The sequence below is a fragment of the Aulonocara stuartgranti genome (assembly GCF_965226115.1).
Source record: "Aulonocara stuartgranti genome assembly, chromosome: 17".
NCBI lineage: Eukaryota > Metazoa > Chordata > Actinopteri > Cichliformes > Cichlidae > Aulonocara > Aulonocara stuartgranti.
Window position 1 is genome coordinate 13,351,182 of NC_138953.1, and position 27,204 is coordinate 13,378,385.

General features: G+C 42.0%; 1 protein-coding gene across 1 annotated transcript in view; it reads left to right on the forward strand.

Moving 5' to 3' along the window:
* The window catches only part of exoc2 (exocyst complex component 2), a 50,537-nt gene extending 23,555 nt beyond the window's left edge, over window positions 1–26,982 (forward strand). Inside the window, exons 7-28 of the mRNA XM_082509642.1 lie at window positions 1,908–1,988; window positions 2,968–3,113; window positions 4,946–5,027; window positions 5,126–5,228; window positions 8,509–8,627; window positions 12,664–12,777; window positions 13,082–13,206; window positions 14,315–14,383; window positions 14,485–14,642; window positions 14,764–14,885; window positions 16,406–16,467; window positions 16,681–16,761; window positions 18,550–18,609; window positions 19,906–19,967; window positions 20,054–20,123; window positions 21,687–21,803; window positions 23,443–23,584; window positions 25,073–25,128; window positions 25,242–25,364; window positions 25,581–25,642; window positions 26,009–26,068; window positions 26,172–26,982. Coding sequence (XP_082365768.1) covers window positions 1,908–1,988; window positions 2,968–3,113; window positions 4,946–5,027; window positions 5,126–5,228; window positions 8,509–8,627; window positions 12,664–12,777; window positions 13,082–13,206; window positions 14,315–14,383; window positions 14,485–14,642; window positions 14,764–14,885; window positions 16,406–16,467; window positions 16,681–16,761; window positions 18,550–18,609; window positions 19,906–19,967; window positions 20,054–20,123; window positions 21,687–21,803; window positions 23,443–23,584; window positions 25,073–25,128; window positions 25,242–25,364; window positions 25,581–25,642; window positions 26,009–26,068; window positions 26,172–26,265 — 2,108 coding nt within the window. The 3' untranslated portion in view covers window positions 26,266–26,982. The remainder of the gene's footprint in view (window positions 1–1,907; window positions 1,989–2,967; window positions 3,114–4,945; window positions 5,028–5,125; window positions 5,229–8,508; window positions 8,628–12,663; window positions 12,778–13,081; window positions 13,207–14,314; window positions 14,384–14,484; window positions 14,643–14,763; window positions 14,886–16,405; window positions 16,468–16,680; window positions 16,762–18,549; window positions 18,610–19,905; window positions 19,968–20,053; window positions 20,124–21,686; window positions 21,804–23,442; window positions 23,585–25,072; window positions 25,129–25,241; window positions 25,365–25,580; window positions 25,643–26,008; window positions 26,069–26,171) is intronic.
* Window positions 26,983–27,204: the final 222 nt, after the last annotated feature.

A 27,204-nucleotide genomic window follows, 5' to 3' on the forward strand; every position in this document is an offset into this window, starting at 1 on the left:
ATGCTGCTGAAGAAACCCTGTTCACTTGTACATGTTTGTTTGTTTTTTGGGGTTTTTTTCTATACCACCAAATTTCTGTGGATTACAAAGTATTTTGTTTATGTTTAGAAAGGAATTGTTTAGCAGTTTTAAAAAAACAAACAACAAAAGAAACCCACTGCTTGTGAACCAGCACACACATGGATGGGGTTTGGCTGTAGTGAACATTTGGTCATGGAGCCTCGGTGACAAATGTGACCAAGCCATCAGCCAGACGCACACAGTCAGCCAGTTTGTCTGCGTGCTTCTGGGACGCAGACAAACTGGCTGATTGACTGACTGACAGTCTGTCAGGGACTGGGGTTGTTGCCACTAAAATGTTGAAATTTGTGGTTTTTCATTGTTGTGTGAAAAGGAAGTCTCCCATTGACGCAGGAAGCGGAATAGCTACCGTGTTCCAAAAATGCACGATTCCCAGGGCCTATTCCCCGAGTCTCCATCCCCTGCTGGAGTCAAAACATTGCCGACTTTAGAAACCAGGGACACTGTATTTTTATTCTTATTCTTTTTTTGCCTCGACGGTTCCAGGAAGTTAAGCAGGAGCTGCAGCTCTTCCTCAGGTCCTGGCTCGTGTGTTATCCGGACCCTGACCTAATGTTTAGGTTAGCTGTGACGTCATGAGATCTTCAGTGTGCGACACATGCAGAGGACACGCAAACTGGCAGTAGGGCAAGGAGGAGTGTGGAGACGTGAAGCAGCCTTGAGTGTATGCGTGTGTCTTCTTTTGTGTTTAGTCCTATTAATTCAGCCATCTCCCGTATACACTCCCACGTCTCTGAGCTTTTGACCAAACCGGCATCTGGCCTCATTTTCTGCTGCTCAAGAGCAAGAGGCCAGTGACGTCCATACTGATTAGGCAATGGCATGTTTGAACTGGGTGTTTTTAGGAATACCTCGGTCTCTGCCTTGAGGCTTCTGTCTGTCAGAACGGACCCATATATTTATTTTCAGAACGCTCCCCCTTCACTTTGCCTCCCGCTCCCTCTGCTGTCAAGCTCTGCTAACAGCCAGCATCAGAACAACAGAGGGAGGACAGAAATGAAGAGAAGGAAATGGAGAGGTGTACTGTCCTTTTTTGCCATCCGTTTCTATCTTGTCTTCATTCTTTAGGTGTCTGCTTGTCGCCTATTTGAGTTGCTTCACAAGTGCGTATTAGAAAGTCTTCTAAACCCTCTCCAACTCCCTTCTACTCTGTCAATAAACCCACACTGCAGCTCTCACCACCCAGCTGCCCACTTCTTTATTTATATACTGGGGTAGCCCCGCTGCCTTCTCTCCCTATTTTTTTTTCTCCTTTTCTCCCCTCATTCCTTTAAAAAAAAAAAAAAATTCCCTCTCCCGCGTAAAGCTCTTCTTGCTAAGTGATTGATACAAACCATCAGAGAGTTCCTGCTCCCCACCACGCTCCCAGTACAGTCATTTTTAGTATACAGACCTCAAGCTCTGCTCTTCCCAAAATTGGAAACATTTTAAGATTCACATTACCTCCAGGTCAAAGGGCTCCAAATGTCCCAAGACCACCACACTTTGTTGTTGATGGCTTTGGTTAGGTGAATTGATCCAATACAGTTGTTCGCTGGGACAAGGTCAGGTCCTTGTTGCGTGGGAACAACCATGGGGGTGTGTGGCTTCAGTAACAGCATCTGTGGGTGGAGAACCAAGGCAGTTATCTGCCATCTACCACGGGGGTAGGGCATGTTTATTTGTTTTACCTTTGGTTCCTGAAATTGAAAATGTTCCCGGGGATTGGTTACTCTGCAGCGTTGGGAACGTAAAACCAGTCTTACATTTCTCACCCCTCTATGCTTTAAGTTATGATTTTTAAATTTTGTGAAATAAGCTAATAGTGATTTATTTATTTATTGCAGCTATCCACCAGAAGCTGGAATCTGATGGCACAGAGAAAGTGGAGGGATCAATGACTCAGCGGCTAGAAAACATCCTCAACAGTAAGTGTTCAATCAGTGTGCAGACGAAAACCCCACAAGATGCTTTTTCAGGGGGTGTTTTAATTTAGAAATCTTAATAATACAATAAAAGTTCCAGAATTTGACAACATCTCAGTGACACGGGGCTTTGGTAATACTGCCCAGGAATAACCTACATTAAAAAAGAGAATGAGTATGCGACGAGCCAGCGCAGTGCTGTAGATCACCCACCTTCAGCATCCAGGAGTTGTCGCTGACTCTGATGCACTGTGCCGTCAGACCAAACACGTCTACATTGTTTCACCGTTGCAGATTGTTCTGTTTTTAGCGTGCAGATCCTGCGTGTGCGTGCACGTGTGTCCGCCATTTCATGTCACACATGATAATGGGACTGCTCTAATGGAGGGTCAAGAAGCTGGTCCTTTCCCCTTTTCTAGTATAAATAAACCTCGTAGCCGGACATAGCTTTCATCCCAGACTTGAGGGCCCATGGCCCAGTGGGTCCAGTCTATCGTTCACCCCCAAAAACCAAGAGATTCAAACTACCGTAGGCGCCAGTCAGACTATCACGAAATAGTCTTGTGAAATGTCACAGCTAAGATTGGTGAGGGAAAAATGTTAGATGTTCCCCTGTTTGGTCTCATGCTGTTTTTCCTTCAGGGATTTTGTTTTGCGGGTGGAGTTTTGTTTTGATTAGAAGAACTCGGGTTTTTTTTCTATTTGACGGCACATCCAAGGCCACCCACGAAGTAAGTCAGCTGTGCAAAGGTCCCACCAAGCAGCCTGACTAAGAGATAGCCGTCACTTTCTCCTTAGCAGCTCAGTCTCTGCTCCTGCTCCTCTCTGTGTGTCAAATAACATCCAGAGCGGGAAGAAAACCAGAGACCAGCAATAAGAGGGAAATGTGGTATCAGCATTTATTTATATAGGATCCTAGTTTCTCATTTTCTCCAGCCTCCTTCACTCTCTCTCACTCTTTCTCACTTCGTCTTTCTTGTAGGAGCGAGCAATACTGCCGATACTCTCTTCCAGGAGGTCTTGGGCCGGAAAGACAAAGCTGACTCCACACGCAATGCACTCAACGTCCTGCAGCGTTTCAAGTTTCTCTTCAACCTGCCACTCAATATTGAACGGAATATTCAGAAGGTACTTAACCCTGTTTTCAGGTGTTAATGGGCACATTTTAACCTAAACCGCAATCATTTCCTAAACCAAGTACTCTTTAGTTCTTAAACCTAACTAGTGAGAAAGAAAAGGTAAAAAGCCTGTGTGGACAATGTGAAACAGCAAAACAAGTGCAAACAATACACAGCTCTAAACAGGACGTGAACCATCCTCTGGATGATAACCCACCTTTACTCAGTTTGTCTGCCCTCAGCACCAACTTTTGTTTTTTGTTCAGTTATGGATTAGATGAACATCTGTTTTGTATTGTGCACCTGAAAACTTTGGCCAATGTTTAGGACTGGTTATTTGTTATACCATTCATTTAATCCTGTTTCAGTTAATGTAACTATCAAAACGTAACAGTCTTGTGACCTATTATTGTTTAGTTGGTGGAAAAATAAAAACTAATGCCCCCCATGAGATTCACTTCACTTAAGCTATTTCCTCAGATGCAGCCCTCATCGGCTGAGCTGGATGTGGAAACACAAGCGCCTGACTTAATGTATGCCATAGCAACATCATCACCACAAACTCTTCTAAAACCCTACAGCGTAACCTAACGTGCACCTCTCTAGAAATGTTACTACACGTTGGGTCCAGGCAGTGCACAGCTATTGGGATTAGCCTGTTCACCAACATCAATTCTTCCTGTGCATTTCCATCTGCATTTTTTTTTCGTATATCAGTGAGAGAAGCACAATCACCATCTCAATTTAAAAAACTCAATATTAACAAAATGTGGGGGCTAACAAATGTTAGCATATTCCTCGAGGGAGATTGCTGAAACTATCAGAATATATGTGAGGAGATGTACACAAGCACAGGCGTGAATGCTGCCAATGACACAGTGCACTCACATGGGTTACATCATAGGCACACTATGAGGATTCGTCGGGCCGTAGTTGAATCATACATTAAATGATCTTAAAGCTGCCAGCTGTCAGCACATCTGGAGATAGAGAAGGTGAATATCAGGAGAAGTCGCAGGAAGCCAGTGGGCTGAAGATTTTTCTCTCTTAGCCTCTAATCAGGCAGTTCCTATTTCTAAAACAAACAGAGTACTTGGCACAGTGATGCAGTGGTTAGAATTGTCACCTCACAGCACTCACACTCTGTGGAGTTTCCATGTTCTTCCTGTGCCTGGATTTGGATTGGATTTGGTGTGGATGTGACAAGAATAAAGCAGGGAATAGCATAAAGTGCTGTAATAATGTGTGAGTAAATGCTGCTTGTAGAATAAAGAGCTTTGAATGATTAGTAAGAGTAGAAACGGTGCTTCATTTTCACTAGTAAGTGTGGGACTACAGCACACTGCGCCCTGCTGTTTTCTAAATGAAAGAAAGGACAGTTTGGGACATTGTCCTGGTTTGGTTCTCTCGAAAAGTTTGAGTTGAGTTTCTGTGGAAATGTCTGTAGTAGGCAGCACATAAGCATATAAATATGTAGAGCAAAACAATGGCTCTTCAACCGTTGAAGCCACATAATGGCACAAAGTACACAATTTTTTTCCCTCTACTTCCTGATTTCCATTTTTTTGTATAAGCAAAGGTTTTAATTAAAGCAGTTTTGATCTTTACAAATGTTTATTATTATTATTATTATTATTATTATTATTATTATTATTATTATTATTATTATTGGGGTGTATAGGTGTCCAAATCTGATTTATAAACTCTCCACAGGCTTTAACATGCAGCTTAAATGATTGTCAACCAGAGGGTGGAGCTAGAGAGGCTTAAATGCAAAGTGTGTCTCATGATTGATGAGTTAAAAAACTGTACATTATGAAATGAACTATTTTTTCTTTCCAGGGAGATTACGATGTTGTGATCAATGACTATGAGAAAGCAAAGTCTCTCTTTGGCAATACTGAGGTCCCTGTTTTCCAAAAAGGTAAACTGCTTTAACTTCAACAATTGCATGAAGATCATGGCTTTTTCTAAACTGATTGTTATGGTGATTACCAATGTTTTGACTCTACTTTTCTGCAGTGTACGCTGAGGTTGAGACGAGGATTGGAGCTCTACGGAGTCTCTTGTTGGAGAAACTGCTGCAAACTCCGTCTACGCTTCACGACCAAAAAAGATACATCAGGTCTCTTTACAATTCTATGACCCTGTTCAAGTTTGGATATTTTTCTTTACATGTCTACTCTGTCAGCATCCAGCAGAAAGTCATGACAAGTCCCTCCACTCCCTTTGGTTTCTTTGATGTCTGCTTGTGTCATCGTTTACCAGAACTTCAACCTCCTCCCCCCTCCCTCTTTCTTTTTTTTCCCCTCTCACTTTCCTCAGTTCACCAGTCATATTTCTGTTGTCTGGCTCTCTTATTTCTGCTTCTATTTTTCTCTCCCCCTGTCTTTCTTTTCCTTCTTTTTTTCCACTTCATCCATCTGTCCATTCATACTTGTGGTCTCTGCCTATTTATTATTGTGAAGACCAACCTGTCAGGATCACAGAGACCAGCTCTCAACCACATGGCAAATGGCAACATCTTTCATCCTGGTACATTAGGCACAGCTCTGAACGCCCACTCAGCTCCTGTTTACTCTTCACGTGGATTGTGTGTGTGTGTGTGTGTGTGTGTGTGTGTGTGTGTGTGTGTGTGTACGCGCGCTTGTTTTGTTCTTGTTCCTCAAACTTTTGAAAGATACACTGTAATGAGAAACAAATGAACGGCTGGTTTTTAGAGTGACAGCTTTCGGGGTGAATCATCTGATGTCTTAACTTGAAAGAGCCTAGCTATTCAAACCCCCCTTTGTTTTAATAGAGGATGATAAGAACACATGTTGGTCAGTCAGTCAGTCTCTCAGAATAAAATTGTAGTCCACACACACACACACACACACACACACACACATATATGTGTATGTGTATATGTATGTATGTATATATATATATACATACATACATACAGTGGGGCAAAAAAGTATTTAGTCAGCCACCGATTGTGCAAGTTCCCCCACCTAAAATGATGACAGAGGTCAGTAATTTGCACCAGAGGTACACTTCAACTGTGAGAGACAGAATGTGAAAAAAAAATCCATGAATCCACATGGTAGGATTTGTAAAGAATTTATTCGTAAATTAGGGTGGAAAATAAGTATTTGGTCACCTCAAACAAGGAAAATCTCTGGCTCTCACAGACCTGTAACGTCTTCTGTAAGAAGCTTTTCTGCCCCCCACTCGTTACCTGTATGAATGGCACCTGTTTGAACTCATCATCTCTATAAAAGACACCTGTCCACAGCCTCAAACAGTCAGACTCCAAACTCCGCCATGGCCAAGACCAAAGAGCTTTCGAAGGACACCAGGAAAAGTATTGTAGACCTGCACCAGACTGGGAAGAGTGAATCTACAATAGGCAAGCAGCTTGGTGTGAAAAAATCAACTGTGGGAGCAATCATCAGAAAATGGAAGACATACAAGACCACTGATAATCTCCCTCGATCTGGGGCTCCACGCAAGATCTCATCCCGTGGGGTCAAAATGATCATGAGAACGGTGAGCAAAGATCCCAGAACCACACGGGGGGACCTGGTGAATGACCTGCAGAGAGCTGGGACCAAAGTAACAAAGGTCACCATCAGTAACACACTACAACGGCAGGGAATCAAATCCCGCAGTGCCAGACGTGTTCCGCTGCTGAAGCCAGTGCATGTCCAGGCCCGTCTGAAGTTTGCCAGAGAGCACATGGATGATACAGCAGAGGATTGGGAGAATGTCATGTGGTCAGATGAAACCAAAGTAGAACTTTTTGGTATAAACTCAACTCGTCGTGTTTGGAGGAAGAAGAATACTGAGTTGCATCCCAAGAACACCATACCTACTGTGAAGCATGGGGGTGGAAACATCATGCTATGGGGCTGTTTTTCTGCCAAGGGGACAGGACGACTGATCCGTGTTAAGGACAGAATGAATGGGGCCATGTATCGTGAGATTTTGAGCCAAAACCTCCTTCCATCAGTGAGAACTTTGAAGATGGAACGAGGCTGGGTCTTCCAACATGACAACGATCCAAAACACACCGCCCGGGCAACAAAGGAGTGGCTCCGTAAGAAGCATTTGAAAGTCCTGGAGTGGCCTAGCCAGTCTCCAGACCTCAACCCCATAGAAAATCTGTGGCGGGAGTTGAAAGTCCGTGTTGCTCGGCGACAGCCCCAAAACATCACTGCTCTCGAGAAGATCTGCATGGAGGAATGGGCCAAAATACCAGCTACTGTGTGTGCAAACCTGGTAAAGACCTATAGTAAACGTTTGACCTCTGTTATTGCCAACAAAGGTTATGTTACAAAGTATCGAGTTGTATTTTTGTTATTGACCAAATACTTATTTTCCACCCTGATTTACGAATAAATTCTTTACAAATCCTACCATGTGGATTCATGGATTTTTTTTTCACATTCTGTCTCTCACAGTTGAAGTGTACCTCTGGTGCAAATTACTGACCTCTGTCATCATTTTAGGTGGGGGAACTTGCACAATCGGTGGCTGACTAAATACTTTTTTGCCCCACTGTGTGTGTGTCTATATATATATATATATATATATGCGCTCATCTCATTTTCATTCCTGGACTCTGGACTGGACCAGAGTTGCTCTGCATGATTCAGAGTTCAAAATGTTCCTCAATTATCTTATACTGAGCCTTTGCCCAGCCTCTCAGGTCATCCTGTCTTTGAAACAAGCTTGTTTTTGCTTCTGATGCGGTGCCCCATGTCAAGAGAAGGTTTGTACATTAGGTGGGCGGGGCTTTGTGTTAACAGCCAGACCTCTACTCTTATTGATGTCACATAGAATCAAGAAATGAAGCATTTAGAGCAGAGGACTGAGCTTTTGTCTCTGAGGGATTACTGAGTGTCATTATCTTGACACTTGGACCGTGTTTAATATGAGCATCCACCATCCAGGAAAATCTAAATTGCATATCATAAAAAAATATTTTTTATAAATGTCATGATGGCGTCATTGTGAATTTTTTTTCATTCTGATAGTCGAGAAGTAAAAAACGGATAATGTGACAGTCATATCTTATGCTTAGTGCTTCAAACAGCGTTTCATTTAAATGCAACTTTCCCTTTCTTCCTGCTTGGTGAGGAGTTTGTGGTGGAATTTATTTTTTTTTAAAGAATTGTGATTTGAATTAGCCGTCCTCTACGCTTTATGCAAAAAGACAAAGTGCAGTAAAACCTAATGGGGATTTTAGGCTGACATTAGTGGGCTGTCCTGCCCCGACTTGAGCCAGAGCTTTTATTGTTTTTGGCCACTCTTTATTGTCTGACCTTTGATTTGTCACCCATTTAAGTGTGGATTTTAATTTTGTTGATCTTTTTGTCCCATCTCATCTTCCATCTCCCTGTCCCACGCTTTCGTAGGTACCTGTCTGACCTACACGCTCCAGGAGATCCAGCATGGCAGTGCATCTACGCTCAGCACAAGTGGATCCTGCAGCTGATGCAGAACTGCAGAGATGAGTTCATCAGTGGCCAGAGAGGTGACTAAAAATGCACATTTGTCTGAGTTGATTCGTTTTGCACATGTAGTGAAAAGCCCCTATTTAGCATTTCCAATCAGGCAGCCGGTGGATGTCGTGAGCTGAGGGAAGAGAGCAGTGTCTCAGTCGTTCCAGAGCTCTGCCTACATTCCCTGCTCCTTCGCCGGCCTCCTTCACCCCAGCCTGTGCTGCTTGCTTGAGGCCTGTGTGTTTATTTTTTCATGAATGTATGAATAAGATGAAAGTGATGGAGCACTGGCTTTGGATTTAGGTTTCAGCGCTTGACATGTTACTGCACACACACAAACCCGCTTTCTCACTCACACACACAGCTTCACAGATGGATTGGAACAATTAACCCCAATTAAGCTGTTCCTCTGTTAAATCAGCCAGCAGAAAAATGTGGATCTGAAACCGTCCACTCAGGAAGACCAGTGATTCGCCAGCATGCGTGCACACTCACACTGAGGCACCCGCACAAATCCATTGTGGGGTGGGTGGCTGCTTCACATAGCACAGCTGGAACATAAACATGTCTAATGCTAAAAGTAACAGTGGTTTCCGGGGCTCAGGCTTGATGGATCTGGGGATTGGTTCGTTCCCCACTTCTCCACATTTAAATTTCATCTTGATGATTATGTCAGGGATGGCCCCTTTTACTTCACACTTACATTCCACTGCAGAGCAACATGTGGTGGAGAGGGAGTCTGAAATCTCATCCAACCCAACTGTGCAGAAAATTGCTAGTTTGCAAAAAACAAAAAAGAGCACAGAAACACACATGCTGGCATGGACATGTATGTTAACTTATTGATAAAGTCCTCATACCTCAAAGCATCACATCAATTGTCAGTGTGTCAGTGTCAATTTTTAAAAACCAGGTTGTAAACAAGCTTCTTAGTGATGTTAGTGAAGTTGGGCCTTTTAATATTGAGGTCTGTAGGATGGCTTGCTTATTGAACCAGCCTCAAGTGGTGATTCCAGGAACTGCATTTTTGGAGCCGAACTTTGAGAGTGATGTCTGTTCTTGAGGTAACATCATTTAAGATACCCGTCTGCCTCTGAGAGGACAGTAGTTACAGTCAGCATGCGACCAAAATGACCTACATTTAACTGTGCAGTCTTCTCATAGATGTGCACAGTTCTGTTGAGAGTTGGTTGAGAGCCTCCTGCAAACCCAACTTTTTGTCCAACCTGCATTCTTTAAATCCGTTTTTACGTTGCCTAGAAAAGACTTGCATGTTTGCTTGTTCCTAGTCCACTGCAAATGGAATCAGTGAAATGACAGGCAGCACTTGTGTGCGATCAGTTAGGGTTTGTATTTTTTGGGGAACAGATTTATATTGAAGATTTTGAAATCCCACTGACACCCAGTGTAACAACCTTTGATAAGGTGGGGGTTCATTTGGTCACAGTATCACCTGCAATCCAGACTGTGGCTGCTGAATGCCTAACACCTTACAAGCCCGGGGATATATTGAGGCTTGGTTAGGGTGCCAGCAAAGCACACGGTCCAAACAAGTGGAAAGCCAAGAGCACCACTACTGTGAAAAAACACTCCGTTGTGTTTAAACAAATTACCCATGCTGTCATTCTTCTGGTGAGCACAGTGTTCACACAGACATGCTGAAAGGTACACGCAATCTTTCCTGTTTTTCTCCCTGCTCTTGTTCTTTGTTACAGCTGTCTCCTGTCTTCTCTGTTGTCACACAGCGCCCCTCTTCCCCTCACATACACCTCTGGCAGATATTCAGCATCTCTGGTCTCCTCTGCTCACTTCTGGCCCAAGTGTGAAACCCGTGCCTCCACCCAGGCAATGCTTCAGCAGCCATCATTATAAAAACCACATCCACTGCATTCCCCCAGCTTCACTCTTCCTCTCCTTCCTTCCCACCCTTACCCTTCCTTCTGTATAGGACCCCCCCCCTCAATGGTACCTCACAGCTACCCACTCTTCTGGTGGCCTCCTCTTCCCTTCATATAGATGCATTCACTAGCTTTTTTTATGCTATTGTCAGCATCACACATGGCAGAGATTATTCCGCTGTAAGCATCAGGCATATTTGCAGTAACTGGTGTCATTTTCTCTTTCAACTGTTGTTCCTAGTCAGGAATATAAGGCCAGAGGTCGTTCTGGTGTAGTCACGATTCCATTAATTACCCTATAAAATGCCTTAAATGTAAAATAAAACCATCCATCTTTGTTAGAAACAAAGGCCTGAAAGCTGAAGTTTTTTTGTGAGGGAGCATAGCAAGTTGCTTCCGTATGTCTAAACACTCCCATCGTGCCCCAGTGTTGCAATCTGACTCTGCCCGATCCAATTAGAAGCTGCAGTATTTTTATTTCTCGAGCGGCACTTCTTCTGCCAATGTCAACACAATTAACAGGAGTTTTTTTCCCTCTGGAAAAATAGGTTTTCAGTGAGTAGTTAGTGGGAATTCACTGTTCAGACACTCTGACGGTGTGTTTGGGATTTTATGCTGCAGAAATGCTGCTGTAAGAGCAATGCCGTGATAATACTGGTTAACGTCTGACAGGTGTTTGCGTGGTCGTATTGACTGATTGATTCATTAGGGAACTTTTTTACTTGTATTCAGAAATTTTGTGATGTACATAAAGCCTGGAATTTCAAAACTTTAAGTCACAGATTATTAATAATAGTGATTTTATTGTAAGTCCCATCTTTACTTTTCCTGACAAGATGTCCCGTTGTCTGTGCGCACATAAAATCTGGGTGAAACACTGGGGCGTTTTTCAAGAGAAGTGTGGTGAAGCTTTTGTATTCTGTAGCGTGGGAATAAGGTTTGTGTCCTCTTAGACAGAAAGCAGGTATGTGTGCGTGTGGTCAAGGTCAGTGACCCCTCTGGAAGAGGAACCCATCCAGCCTGCAGAGAAGCCCCAGACACGATGAGGAAGTGTGTATAGATGACACACATTGTCTCAGTTTATTCAACACGCATACACAGAGGCTTCTATAGTTTCCCCCTGTAAATTTGAGCAAGAAGCAGTGCAGCAGCATAGTAAATCCTTTGAACGTACAGAGCAGCAAAACACATGCAGTCCTCAGAATGCAAGTGCTTGTCCATTCTGAGGATTCGGCGGCCACCTGGGTCAACAGCAGCTCTCATCCCTGTAAAAAGACAGGAAAACTTCAGAGAGACAGAGCCTGTATTGCACCATATGGTGTGTGTGTGTGTGTGTGCGCGTGTGTCTGTCTGTGTGTATTTGCGATATAAGAAAGCCTCGTCTGTTTACAGATAGTCTGACTCAAATGAGAATTTCCTTACATTTTCTGGCCTGGATGGGTGTGTTGTGTGCACAGCCACCTCAACCACAATTTTCTCCTCTGCTTGGGGATTTCTCAATTCTTGCTTACACACTACATTCAACATTGTGACTCACCAGTACGCTTTTCTGTGTATGTGAGTGTGTGAGAGACACATGTTTTGGAAATGTGGCTCATCAGTCTCCATTGATTTAGACAAACTGGTGTGGGCGTAGTGCAGCGTTGCACGAACCTGTCCTTAAAGTTTCATTTTCATTGTAGCAATTTTGATCTTCTTAGCACCGCAGTCTTTCACTTTCATTCCTTTTTGCCACCCCTTGTTCTGTTATCATTAAGTTATCTCACAGATTCAATTTGCTAACGTTGTCTCACATGCAGCGATAGGAGTGTGTGGTTGCAGAACTTTCTCATTCATTACCGCTGCATAGCTCCCTGTTGCCATCTAGAGGAGCTCTTAAGAATCAGATGTAACAGAGCACATTGTGGCCAGCGTAAACCCACTTCACCCCAGCACTCGCAAAGACCACTGCTCTGTTTCCCCACCGTGAAAACAAGGGGACATTCTCTCCGCTGAGATGGATCAGAACACAAATAAAGAAAGTAGGGAGGGATTGTTTTGTGTGAAAGCCCGTTAAGCTTATTGAGGAATGTGGAATTATGAAAATGTGATTATTTAATATGTGGAGTATGTGTTTCTTTTCCCTTCAAGCTCATTTCTCATCCCTCCCCACTTTCGTTATGTCTCTCAGTGGGTGCGGGAGCTCTGGACCCAGAGGGGGATACCCGTCCACCAGCCCTCGGAAGGCTCAGCCACACCACGTCTCTGAAGAGAGGGGGCAGTCTCCGAACGCCACGATCCAGCAGTGAGTAGTGCAGCACTTCACAGATTCGCCCACACACTGAGTTCTAAGGGGGGCTTCCCTGTCTGCGCTAAACTCTGTACACACGTACGTTTGTTTGTTTGTGTGTGTGTGTAACACTTTTGGTCGTGTACAGTGTTTAGGGGAATCTTGCATCACACTGTACGGTAAAGGCACAAATAAAAAAAACAAAGATCTTAAGCTTTATGTGCCAGGAATTAAACCATTCTGATATGTGAATATTGGAACTGCACAGTCATTATGCCAATATCCTCTATCATGTCATCTGTGTGTCCTTTTTTTCTAGATTGGCACTTTGAGACCCCGCAGCAGGTGCAGTTTGTGGAGAAGCTTTCAGATGTTGTGATCGGTCAGCTGCCCAATTTCTGGAAGCTTTGGATCTCCTACGTTAATGGAAGTCTTTTTAGCGAGGTGAATACTCACCAAGTAGACAGAAATCCTGCATACAGCATGTTTTTATAGCAACAGTGGTCACTTTGCCACACAAGATAATCCAGAGATGAACGTGGCCCTGTGGAGCTGTAGCCCAAAAATGTAAATCTTTGTTTGTGGTCATTTCCATTATTTTTGTAAATATAGGGGTTCAAGGCAGTGATTGTCATTTGGAGGGTCAAGATTAGAAGTGAGTCAGAATATCTCAAGTCAGAGGGGCAAGGCTGAGATGGTGGTAAAAAGCTTTGTGTAAATAGTGGGAAAGTCACAGCACCACAAACCTCTCCATGGCGTGCTGCATTTTGATTTCACACATCACACAACCAGCTGCTTTATAATGCACAAATTATAATCTTCAAAAGTGTGGTTAAAGTGTAGTGAAAGCAAAAATAAAATTGTGTTTTTGTTGAAATTGTGTGGAAAGGAGTGCCATCAAGGGACCGTGCCCTGTCGAAAATCTTTAACCAGTAGATCGATACGCGTGCTAACACCACATTATGGACAACATCTGCAAAAGAATGAAAGGGACATTAGTTTTGTCACATAATCAATACAACAATTGAAATAAATGACAATAAAAACTGGTATAATAAATAAATTGCTATAAATTTAGCTCAATAGTTCAGCTTTGTTTCACTCATATTCATTGAGGATTATCTCATGAAATTCCTTTGGTGAGTTAGGTATTTAATTTGGGATTAAGAGAAGGGGAATGATTTTCCATGAGTCAACTCAGGTTAATGAGCTTCTACTGATAGGCCAAAACGAATGGTGTTCTTAGTAATACACAAATGTCTCCGTGAACAAGAATATTTCCCATGAAAACTTTAGGCTAGGCTAATAAAAGCTTTTTTTTAGAAACTCAGTTTTTTTCGAAATCCTCTGCAGGTTTACATTCCATATCTGTGTTTTTCAGGGTTTCCATTTAAGAGAAATTATTTGATTATTCTCAAGAAAAGTTGAATGAATGTCATTTGCATTATCATAGTTTGCTCTAATGCAGGCACAGAAAGCAACATAAAATCTATTTTCCGTCAGTAATCTGGACTTCTCAGAGGTGACTAAGTATTTGTGTCTTCCCCTACAGACTGGAGAGAAATCTGGGCAAGTGGAAAAATCCAAGAAGAATGCCAGACAGAGACAGAATGACTTTAAAGTATGAGGATTTCTAACTCCAGTTTACTCTAATGTTAATTTGAGATAATGTTTTTTAAAGACACATTCTGCAGTACATACTGTATGTTGTCTGTTTTGTAGAAAATGATTGAAGAGCTGACCAGTCGGCTCGTGAAGCTCATTCGGGGTGCTCTCTTACCCGCCACCTTGCCGCAAGGGGAGCTGAGTCTTTATGGAGGCTGGGAGAGCAAGACAGAGTTGGCTGGATCATGGCTTACACAAATCATACACACTGTCAGGTCCTCACACTTTGGCTGTAATTAATTTGCTTACATGTTTGGTTAAATGGAGGCATTTGGGAGCCACATGCTTACCTTGCCTTTAATAACAGACCTCTGTTCTCTGGCGTTTCTCATCCAGGGGTTGTCATGAGGCTCTGTCTGCTATGGAGATCCCAAATGATTTGCTGCAGGTGATCCAGGATCTTCTGCTGGATTTGAGAGTTCACTGTCTCATGGTGACTCTGGTGCACACAACAGAAGGTGAGAGAGCTCTCAGTAATGGACAAAATATTTTCATCAAGATCTTCATTTTAATTGACTCCAAGTTACCAAACAGTTTATTTTGTTTTCAATGTTCAGTGTGGCAGGATCATAAAAACTAAAAGCAGCTTTTGCTGTGTCAATGCAATCTTCATGTGACAGAGCCAATCATTGGACTGAGCCCATTATTGTCCTGAACACCCATCTAGTACATAAATAATGTACAATGGCTTCCTAATGAGAGCCTTCTCATCCAGTTATCCAAAATATCACATTTTTCCGGCAGCAAAAAACATCTAACAATTTCTTATTATATGAAGTATTGAGAACTAAAATTAGCACCAGTAATAAACCTGGAGGTAGGTAGGTAAACGACATCCAGTTGCTTTAGATTACAGCCAGATAGATGCCTGTAAATCACTCTAGTCCTAGACTGAGAGGAAAACTGCTTCTTTTCTTTGCGGATCCTAGAGAAGCTAACATGCAAGAAAGTTAACATGCAAGAAACCAAGGTTTTGTCAAAGTTTAACAAGATCGGTATGATATTTGAGGCGAAGCTTGGCATCTGCTAGTGTGCTGATGTACAGTGAAACATGAAACACTCACTCTGGAGGGGCTCATAACATCCTTAAAATCTTTATTTCTAGTGTCTACATTTTACCTTGTTTTTCTGGGTTTTTAAAATAAAGATATGTATAGTATTTATTCATGTATGTATTTGTACCTAATTTATTATTGTACATTGAAAGGCTTTTAAATGTGTTGACCGAGTGTGTTAAGAAGACGTTTACTGGAAAGTATGCCTGCTTGTACCAGATACATGGGGCAAAATATGCCAGGCCCTGCTTACCCTTGCAAATAATGTATTTGTTGGTCTAAGCAAAACAGCATTGGGAATCTTTACCAGTAGAATAAAAAAAAGTTGTCACCATAGACACGTTATTAATCTCCACATGAGAAATAAAAAGCTGTGTCATTCTGAAATCACACTTTGATTATCATCCGTTACTTGTGTAATCCCCTGCTAGACAAGAATGCGAAAGGACATGAACTCAAAACCTGCAGAACACGACAGATTTTTATAAAACCATGTGAATTTGTTAATAAGCGCTTAGTGGTCAGTGTCCTCAAGTGTCACTTTTAGCTAATTCAACTTCCAGGTTAGTAATGGAGAAAGTGTTATGAGACTAAAACCAGACAGGCTGTGTTTCACTTGTGGTTAGGTATGGTCATTTTGAGAAGAGTGACTGTTTTTTTTTCTTAACTCCCCCCACTCACACGCACATTCTCACACACACAAACACACCACACGCACACACCAAATTGTGGTCTGGGAAGAAAGGGTTTGATTTTATATCATGTGGTTTTCCCTCAGAAACCTTTAAATCTGTTCATATTTCCATTACTTACGACCCCTTATGAAAGTCTCCACACTCCACATGTAAACGGCTCTGAGTTCAAAAAACTGTAGCACAGTTTCAAGTGATGGCCCTTTCGATTTGTGCTTTTTATACCCATAGATGTCAACAGGCTTGCTGAAAAGGAAGACTGGTTGGTAGATAATGAGGGAATCACCAGCCTGGTAAGGATTGGTTAATTTATCAAGCAGCACTCTGTGTCTTCATAGAAATCACAGAAAGTTTAATATCTATGTATACTTTCTAGCTGGCAGCGATTCATTGCATTTGTTTAGTCCACTGAGTACTTGTGGGTCTGTTTTAACTAATCTGTGTTGAAGTGTGATGTTATCTAATGTAGCCCATGTTTGTAATCTCTGTTTTTAATGTTTTTGCAGCCTTCACGGTTTGAGCAGTGTATGGTCCAGATGCTGCAGTCACTCAAAGAGCCCCTGGAAATCAAACCCGGAGAAACAAATGTTCGTTCATACCCTGCAAACATCAGAGCTACAGAAGTTTTCACATGATAATCAATAGTCATGAGTTTCTTCATCCATTAAATGAACTTAAATAGCTGACACTGACACGTGACAGTTACTTGTCATCTGTTAGACACAGGCTGTTATGGGGCTGGCATGCCTCCTTTCAATTGCAGTAATTGTCCCTCTGAATGAATGAATGGGAATCCTGCTGTTCCTGGCATTGTCACAAACTTTAGCATCGCTGAGGTGATGTTGAGTTCGATGGCAGCAGCATGTCTTACAGAAAGAAAAAGACTTCTGGATAAGAGCATAAAATCTGTTGTGCCTTTCCAGATGTGCAATGTGTCAGTTCCACTGACTCCTAACGCACACCCATACTATCAGAGGTAGATACCTTTTAAATATGACTGGTTCATCTCCTCTTTAGCTGAGAGGACGCAGCATCAGTGTTCTAATAAAATAATTTCAAATTTTCATTAGTCTGACCTGAGCTTTGTCCCAGAGATGACGGCAGTGTTTCACACAGGCTTCTTCTTTTTGGTCGATGATATTGTAAACTGTTTTCTAAAAGTGTGCCTGAGCCCATGCAGTTATTTTCATTACAGAATCATGCCTGCTTTTACTGCAGCGCCACCTCTGAAACCAAAGTGCACGAGAGTCCAGTACTGATTTTCAGACTTGCCCCTTGTACATAGAGATCGCTCTGTGTTTTTTGGTTTTTGTAAATGATAACACGCAGCGTAGATGATAAGATATTCAGTCTTCATAATTTTACAGTAACAAACACTATTCTGTAGTTGGAGTTGTTTTTGCAGATTGGTGAAACTTTGCCTCTCTAAGACATTTATTATTTTTACCAGCTAACCTAATTAGTTGCAAAATGTTCCTCCAGCTCCTTCTTTAAGTACCACTAACTTTTCAATTTTTTCGTTTCTCCATCCGAACTTTTTTGAGGCATGTTGCTGCCATTGCATTCAAACTAACTAATTGTTTTTCATAAAGTAGTAGAACGTCTCAGGTTAAACATCTGATATGTTTTTGCTGTCTTTTTGTGAAAAATGTAGATTTATGAGATTTGCAAGTCATTGCATTTATTTACATTTTACACAGCATCCAAACTTTTATAGAAGTGGGTTTGTATGAAAAAAGAAAATTCAAATTTTGGTGAATATAAATCAAGCTTAGCCGCATGGTCTCTGTGACCAATGTTAAAAAAGTATACTGATATCATCTTTAGTCATGTTTTGAAGACAGCAGTCTTTGTTGCACAATGAGATGGGTTTAAAATTAAGATCCCTGTTGGAATTGTGAAGAAAAGGGATGTAAATAGATTGATGTAGAAAACAAAACAAAAAGAAAAAATTAAATAAAGAAGAAAATGTAGTTAGTTTGTTGTAGCAGAAGAACAAGTAGTGGAGGAATAACTGCTGTGCGTCCTGGCCTCGGTTCAGTGGGTGCTACATTCATCACTCTTCTTGTCCTGCCCTTGTGCATGTCGCACAGTGCAGTAAACTTATAGGAATGAAATTTCACTCTGTGGAGTTGCTTTATGTGATGATCTTTTATTTGAAGCCACGGTACTTCTGTTGCAAACAGAAATGATATCAAAACTTGGATGGTTTTAATTCAGCACTTCGCAAAGTAGTAAAGTATAAACCCTGCTGTTAACAGAAACTATGAAATAACTATCCAGGGTTCAACACAAAGAAATCCTTTATGAATTTTAGAATAAACAGCTTTAGTCACGTCAAGAAAGCATCGTTACCGTTACGTTCTTTTCCACAGGTGTTGCAGTTGGAGCAGGTCCAGGACCAGGCTGCAGAGCTCAGCGTGAGGATCATGAAGGTAAGACGTGTACACTTATTTTCAAGAACATGCATAGGATTTTGTTATGAACAAAGACTGTTTGCATAGGATGGAAGTAGCCACCATGATGTCTACCACTGGTTTTGATTTCCACATTTTGAAGCCTCAGCCTTCATGTGTTTATGTTGTTTATCGAATACAGAAGTGGCCAAATCTGGATGAGAGTCGGGTGTAGTCAGCTACTCCTAGCAAGCATTGTTGGCAAATAAAGAGATACATATAATTAGTGCTAAATAAAAACAATAAAATTCTATAAATGAACTTACTAAAACTTACCTTTGATGATCTGTATCATAAGGCAGGTATATATTTTTAGACAATTCCTTTAAAATGCTTTAAAACGTAGCAACAGCAAAAACGCAACCATCTGGCAGCTACCAGTCACAGAAGGCTTCCTGGCAGCTCTCGCTTTGCGACTACCAGGAGCCTCCACCAAACGGTCAGGAAAGACATCATTTTCCTCTAGTAGTCAGAGGTTGCCAGGGGCGTTGCTAACCAGTCTCTGGGCCTGTTTGACTGAGGCGTACTGTACTTGGATTAGTTGAGGTGGGTCCTAGCAGGCAGCTGTAAGCTACACCTCACTGTCTTGGCTCTCCTGTCAGTCAAAGCAGCCACATCTCTAACTTTTGAACATTTAACACTTGAGCACTTCACATGAATAGAATATAAAAAATAAATCAGCTACTTGTTTAGAAGGAAGAGAATATCCTTTTAATGCTCTAAGTTGGCCATTTTAGCACAGGAGACTCAACTGGCCATTGAGGAACTGCAGTTCATTTTCTGTGTGGAGTTTGCATGTTCTTCCTGTGTCTGTGTGAGTTTTTCTTCAGGTGCCACAGATGGTCCAGAGATGTCCACTTAGTGGGGTTAGGTTAATTGGTGATTTTAATTTGCCCATAGGTGTGAACATGGTGTACAAATGATTGTCTGTGTTAGCCCTGCGACAGATTGGTGACCTGTCCAGGGTCTATCCTGCCTCTTGCCCTGAGGCCCTGTGCACTGATCACCAAAGTCATATATAGACCTGAAAACCTCTGTGTTCTATATTTGTCTTACATCTGTTCAGTCATAGAGCAGCTGCTAAGATTTTATTTGGTCTTTTATTTACTGTGAGGTGAAGATAACCCTACGTGTTGACATGCACACACTGTCCACTTTACTGTTTCAGTGTACCTTAGATCTAAGTCTGTACTAACCTGTTTTGATCACAGAGTAAGATATTAGTGATGCACCTAAAATTGTCTTTTCACATGTCTGATAAATGCGTCTCCATAGGTCTTTGTAAACAGTTTGGAGCAGCTGAGTACTAAGACAGATGGAGACATTAACACATCTCAGTAAGTATTTGGAGGATTTTTTTCTCATCTCTGTGGTTACTGTGCTTCACTTGGACAACATTTTAAAATCTCTCCCATGTGTACAGCAACATTTCAGTGGACCTGTCCTCTCCTGATCGGTTTACTGGCATTCAAGAGGGCTTTACTCCAACATCTGTAAGCACAGTGTTTTTCTTTATTACATTCTTTAAATCGTATGAGGTTTAAACACTCGAAAACGCACATGTGGCAACTGCCAGCGTCACACCAGAGCGTGGGCTCCCTCCTTTACACAACTAGACAAACATGTGTCACTCATTCGAACCACGAAATGTTATCAGTCTGTTTCCTGGTTGTGGACAAGAAGTAGAGACGTCCTTATTTCCTGTAACTTGTTTGAGATGTTAGCAAAGGGGGTTAAGCGCAGGGGAGGACGAAGAGGAGGAAGAAGGGCAGGGCGTAGAGTGCTTCTGGTAAGGGGAAATGGAGCAAGGTGCAGAAGGGGTTTCCCCAGCCTGAATATGCTGCCAGACTTGACTGAGAGCAGATGACCAGAGTTAAGACTAGTGTCAGTCATGATACAAATGGGTGTTTTTGTGAGTTGGCAATCTAGCAACCAGTACATGCAAACTTGGACAGTGCGTCACTGCTATTAACACAAAGACATCAGTTTACTTTAGGCCACTAAGCTTTTGGAGCATGGTTGGTTTGCTTAATTTTGGACTGCAAACTCCTGCCAGTGATGTTGTAGGCATCAGAATGTCATTCTGACAGTGTCTCTGTGCACACGTTTAATTGACATGCTTTATTGTGTGTTTGTAAGGGTGAATATTAAAAGCATGGGCATTTTAACGAGTGAGAGCTTGTTAAAAGTAGTTTCAGGTTCCTACACTAAGGTAGATTTGTTTTGCAGTTAGGCCAGGCAACCATTCTACCAGACATCAAACACAGGCACTGGACAATATTCACAAAGACATTGTGAGAAAAAGAGCGCTCCAAGCTTCACTGAAACCACAACTTTAAACCAAGGACATATTTTGGAAAGCAAAGCACATTGTGGTTGTAAGAACCTCTCCAGAATTGTACGAGGATTAAAGGTTTGTCATAGGTTTCAGGTTAGGAAGTTTAACCACAGGCTACAGAGCTCAGCCTGATCATCATGGTGGTATGAACGCCGCATACACTGTGTATCTTTTGAACATAAATGATGTGGATTGCAGCTGTCATTGGTTAATGATGTCCCCTTGAGTCAGTTGTTGCTGGTTTAGCGTTTTAAACTTTATATCAGGAGAATGGAGTGAATGTCATGATGCTCAAATGCTAGTGTCCCAGCCTAAAGTGTACCCTGCTCACTGGTCCTTGAGCACGCCATAATTTATAAAAATTAACGTCGTGTTGTATTCAGTAAGACTCGAAACTAGCAACTGAGACCCGAAACTCATCAGAAGTGTTTGCTGAGGTCAAAGAGCGAGAAAGGTGAGGACTGTTTTCCAAGAGACGTCTATGCATTGGGGCTGCTTTTTGCAACTAGAGGAGTCGCCCTCTGCTGGCCAATAGAAACAGGCTTGAGGCACTTCTGCATGCACTTTTACATCCAAACATCCAGAATCCAAATCCAGGTCTACAGTCTGTAAATTGAACCTAAGCTGTGACAATGTTGTGTTGTGGCAGTCAAAGCATTCAAGTGTGTGTGTGTGTGTGTGTGTGTGTGTGTGTGTGTGTGTGTGTGTGTGTGTATAGGAGCAGCGTCTACTGATAATCCTGAGTAACTGCCAGTACCTCGAGAGACACACATTCCTGAACCTGGCCCATCACTTTGAGAAACATAGCTTCACGGGGACAGAGAAGATCACACGGGTCAGTATCAACACTTCTAATCTGCAACTGTGCTTTGAAAAAAAGACTTCACACAAAGGAAGGAGCGCTCAGTGTTGTTGGCGAGAAATGCGTTGCGGTGTCATTAACAACAAAGCTGTCCCCTGGTCTCTTCTAAGCAGAGCGATGACTCTTCTTTAAAAGAAAAATACAACAGAAAAAATAAAGGTCGTGGTCTTGGAAGCTCAGTTCACTGTCACCCTAGTTTTTTTTTTCTTTCACACGTACACACTCATCCAGCTGCACACAATGACTAATGACTGAATCACAAAGCAAAGAAGCATTCTGTTGGTTTTCCAGTAAAAACAGTTTACAGCCATTTTCTTTGAAATATCATTTTTAAACCGATTCTCATGTGTCATTTATATTTAGATACGTATGGGTGACAGTTTGTCTAGATTGTAATCTTCAAATGTTAAAATAGCTGCAAAAGCAAATCTGAAAAATAAGAATTCCCACACAACACATCTGCCACACAGCTGCCGCCTCATGTAATCATACTGTAAATAGTTAGAAATGCAATAAACTCTCAATGAATTCATGTAAACTTGAGAAGTCACTGATATATGCACAATCTAAATTATTCATGCAGTTCATGAAGGATACAGGATTTCAACATGGACTGCAAAGTAAAATTACTCACAGCTTCCACACTCCATAATAAAGCCTTTAACGCCACAGCCTGCAGTTTAAAACAATAGGCATGGAAATCAGAAACTTCACTGTTATGTGTTGATGTAAAGGAGAATCATGCATCCTGTTACAGCAGGTTTTAAAGTGTTTCTTTTGTTGTGTGACTTTTTAATGTTTTCAAAAGTAAAGCCATGAGATAGGCAACATCACTGGCTATGGTAGTTAAATATTGATGAAGCTCTTGAGATGCTTTTACATCGGTGTTCCTCACTGTTTCAATAAAACATATCCACCACAGAGACAGAGAAAACTTTGAGCAAAAGCCTTGTTTTATTTGTAACGAGTGAGCAACAACTCCAGTGAAGAGTAGCCACAATTCTGAGCACCTATGAGCAGTCTGGATCGGAGAAGGTGAGCATGAATCCTTGAGGAGTAGGTTTCATCTTATTTCAGACTGGAAGTGTGGGTTTGTGAGATAAAATGCTATAAAGCACTGGTTATCTCTGTTTATGGGGAATTTTCTAATGCACATGTAACTTTAGGCGTCTGTATGCATTCAGACCACTGTTAAACTGATGCATACGGCTCACAAGACAACCTTGGCAAGATTGTCATCGTAACTTAAAGTAAAAGGCAACAGGAGACACTGACATCTTCACGTTATCAACGTTTTAGTGTTAATGTTAGAACCTGCTCACAGAGATGGAATCAGGTTTCTCTGCTCGCAGCTCTGAAGCTAAAATTACAGGCATGTCAATAAGCTAACACAGCAAAGATTCAGCTAATCTGTACAACTAAGATAAAAATGCTGCATTAAAATCCAAACAAGTAGTGCGTCATTGCAAAGAACGCTGAGTAAATAGTGTATTATAATATGGATCTCTTGTTATTGTGTTGTGCATGTCTAATGATGTGTGGATTGGGGATAGAGAATCTGTTACCTAGTATCTAATCATTGCAGTAACATCGTGTGTTCTTGACCTGCCAGGTAAGCGTGGACGCAGTACGGGGGCTGGACCGGAAACTCTTTGAAGCCTACATTGAGAGACGAGCTGATCCGATCGCAGGCTCCCTGGAGCCCGGCATCTACGCTGGCTATTTTGATTGGAGAGACTGCCAAACACCTACAGGTACCCAGTTACCCTGCGCTGATAAAACAGAAGGAAATCACCGTCAGCAACCACTAACTGACCCTGGTAGAATCATATTTAAGCCCCTAGCAGGGCTGTGGGATGACAGCTCAGAGTCTCTCGTGTCTAATCTTTGTAGCTGTGGTTCACATGTGTCATGTGTAAAGTACGGCTCTTTGATGACTTACTGTAAACACCACTAACATCATTTAATCAGTCTTCCCAAGGCGCTCATGGCCTTTGTGTCTAGCTGTAGGTGTGCAGCGATATGTGTGTACACTTGAGTTGTAGCTTGACTTTTTTCGCTCACGCAGTGCACCCCAAACCCAGGTGAAACTTGACTGTGAATGTGTGGTCTACCTTAGTACAGGATGTGAAGCAACATGTCAGACTGTGTGAGAGCTGCGCGAGTCGTCTCAGGTGGGCAGCAGTTCATAGCACGGCGCTTAATCTTGATGAAAAGTTGTGAGCGTTGATCTGGTTTGTCGCCTGTGAGTTTGTGTGTTTGGACTACATGTGAAAGAGGAACATTTTGGACAGAAAACCACAGTTCTAGGATATGATACTTTCACTTGGTGCATTTTTTTGTGTGGGATTCAAGTTTGTGTGTGGGGTGCTGCAAAGCATTAAGAATCCGGTTTCAGTACTTTCTTTCTGTTTTTGCCTTTGACTGTTTCACCGTCAACGTAATGTTATATTTTGAAGCTTCCACACAGCACACTAACTCATCTGCCCCTTATCCTCCTCACAGACGAGGGAAATTAAATAATGGAAAACGTTGCACTGGCACAGTGTTAGCTTGGCTAATAATGAATCCTGTTGGCACATTTCTATCAGAAATCCAGATGGACTGTTAATCAAACAGCCACTTGGCTCTGCTGTGGGTGGGGCTGTGATCTTAGAGAAACATGGTTTTGCAGTCTTGTTGAGCTGCTACAGGTTCTGGTGAAAACGACTCTGCCCTGAATTTTCAAATAAAGAGAGAAAGATGAGTTTTCAATAGTCTGTTCTGCCAGAGATATAGTGTTAGAATTGCAGATGTTCATCTAAACATGGCCAGAGTTTCAAATAACAAGGTCAACAGTATGTACAAATGCTCAGGCTCACACTGCTGAACATGCTGTCTCACATTTTCTTTTTTTTTACTGTCGCTCTATATGATGTCAGTGAGAACAGATATCCCAAGCACACAGATGTGGCTGTGAAGCCCCACCCACCTGCTGGTTAAACCTTTTGTTTATGAGGGGCAACCAATCTGAAGAAAGCTGGCATAAATTGAGGGGGAGAAAGCTAAAAGTGGGGTTAAACTGAGGAAACTGTGGCCAAGTATAAGATGTATAGTTAAGATGAAATATACATATAAGATATAAGAAGCTGTAAATAAACAAAACAGATTCACTTTCCTTTCATGGCTAATTGTTACATGTCTGATGTTTTGCTTTTTATCTGGATCTTTGTTTGTTCACTTTGTGCCTTCTTCTTTCACAGGTGTAAGGAACTACCTGAAGGAGGCTCTGGTCAATATTATTGCAGTTCATGCCGAGGTGCTTGAATGCCTTTAAAACTCATCACTCATTTGTCAGACACTGCTTCTACTAGGTGCTTTTGCCACCTCGTCCCCCATCGTGACGTTTTTTTTTCTTTCTTTCTGTGTCAGGTGTTCACAGTCTCGAAGGATCTGGTTCCTCGGGTTTTGTCTAGAATCGTTGAGTCCGTTGCGGATGAAATGTGCCGTCTTATGCAGTGTGTGTCCTTCTTCAGCAAAAACGGAGCCCTACAGGTAGGTACACACTCACACGCACATACCCGCAGTCGCAGAGCAGTTTCTCACTCATAGTAGGACCCTGACTCATAAGTCGACCACCGCACTTGGGGGGAATTACCTGTCATTTTTGATAAAGCCATATTTCAGTTCAAGGTACCATCTGGTGTCAGTTGATGATGATTACATGATTACATCTCCGTTGTTGCCCTTTTTCTGTAAACCCCCATACAGGCTCGACTTGAACTGTGTGCTCTGAGAGATGCTATAGCCACATACCTAAACGCCGACAGCAAGTAAGTGCGACAAATACAGATCCCCACAGTGGCAGAGACAGGAAGTCCCACATATGTGCCCAGTGATTTATGGCTGTGGATGTCACGGACATAAATCTTAGCAGTCACACATCCCTCACTACAATCCCTATTTATGTTAGTTGGAGGGTTTTGGAAAGGAAGTGAAAGTAATCTGGTTCTGTTGTGTGCATGTACTGTGATGTGCGCCTCTGTGTGTGTGTTTGAGTGCGCGTGTATGTTCATGTATGGCAGGTTAGTGTGCCCGCATACACACACAGACCCATCTTGAACTGTGTTTTCTAGTTCTCTATCGTTCATAAATGGGTTCCTTTATGTGACATTTTTAACTAAGCTTCTCATTTTCAGCGCCAGCTTCAAACTGGCTTTGGAGTCTCTGCCTCAGTTACACAGCGGCGCCGATAAGAAGTGAGTCTGATTCCGGTATATGTTACTAATTGGAGGGACTGTGACCTTTTGGCGTTTCCTTTGTGTCTTTGAGATTAATCTTTAATTTTAATATTATCTGCAGGTTACTGGAAGAGCTGCTGAACAAGTTTAAGAGCAGCATGCAGCTCCAGCTCACCTGCTTCCATGCCTCCTCTGTCCAGCCCATCAAGAGATAAATCTCATCCACTCCACCACCCAAAACAGAAGTCTGTGTCTTATCTATTAGCTAATGAACTTTGCCTGTATCTCTTCGGTTATCACTTTTTTGTTTACTCATCACTTTCAATTTCTGCTTTACTCGATTAAACACAAGTGTGTATTCATCTAATCTCGAAGACACTAAATGAGTCGATTTCATTGTTACTGTGCAGGACAGTCCCTGTTACGTTGGGTATGCTAATTATGTACGGCCACTCACGTACTGACAAGTAGTAAGTGAGTGGCTAATGTGCTTGTTTCTAGAAAGTTCAGGAACAGTCTGTCAGTGGGATGTGGAGCTGCAGACTCTGAATGAAATGTGTGTCAAAGTAACAAGATTTTTTTAAATGATGATGATGACAACAAGATGGTTTTCATGTACTGTGCCACCTGTATTGCTCAGTAAGTTAACTAAACATCAGCCTTCAGCTAGAGCTGCAAAATCTCAGTCTGTGAGCTACATGGAACTGGATCAGATCCTGATCCTGTCAGGATTTTTAGGCATGGTTGATAGTTTGTTTTTTGAAAGCATTGTACTGCTTTAATCCTTTTCATGCAGCCTTATTGTCCCATCACATTTCATTGAAATCCAGCATGTTTGTCAGTAAGCTTCATCTGTGGAAACCACACTGATGTAACTGTGAGTCAGTTATATTGATGCTTTTCTTCTAATAAAACACCATCATTGGAATTTACCATCAACTCATTTTTTTCTCACCTCATGAGACATTAATAAAAAAATGCTTCTTTAAGACTGCAGTAAATTCTTTTGTATTACCCTGCCAAAAACCCAGTAATACACGAATGCTTGATTTAACATGTGTTTTAAAGAGGGTGTACTAAACAGCTTTATTTAACTATGTATAAACACAGAACCTGCATGTGGCACCATATACATAGATTCGTACAAGCTAGTG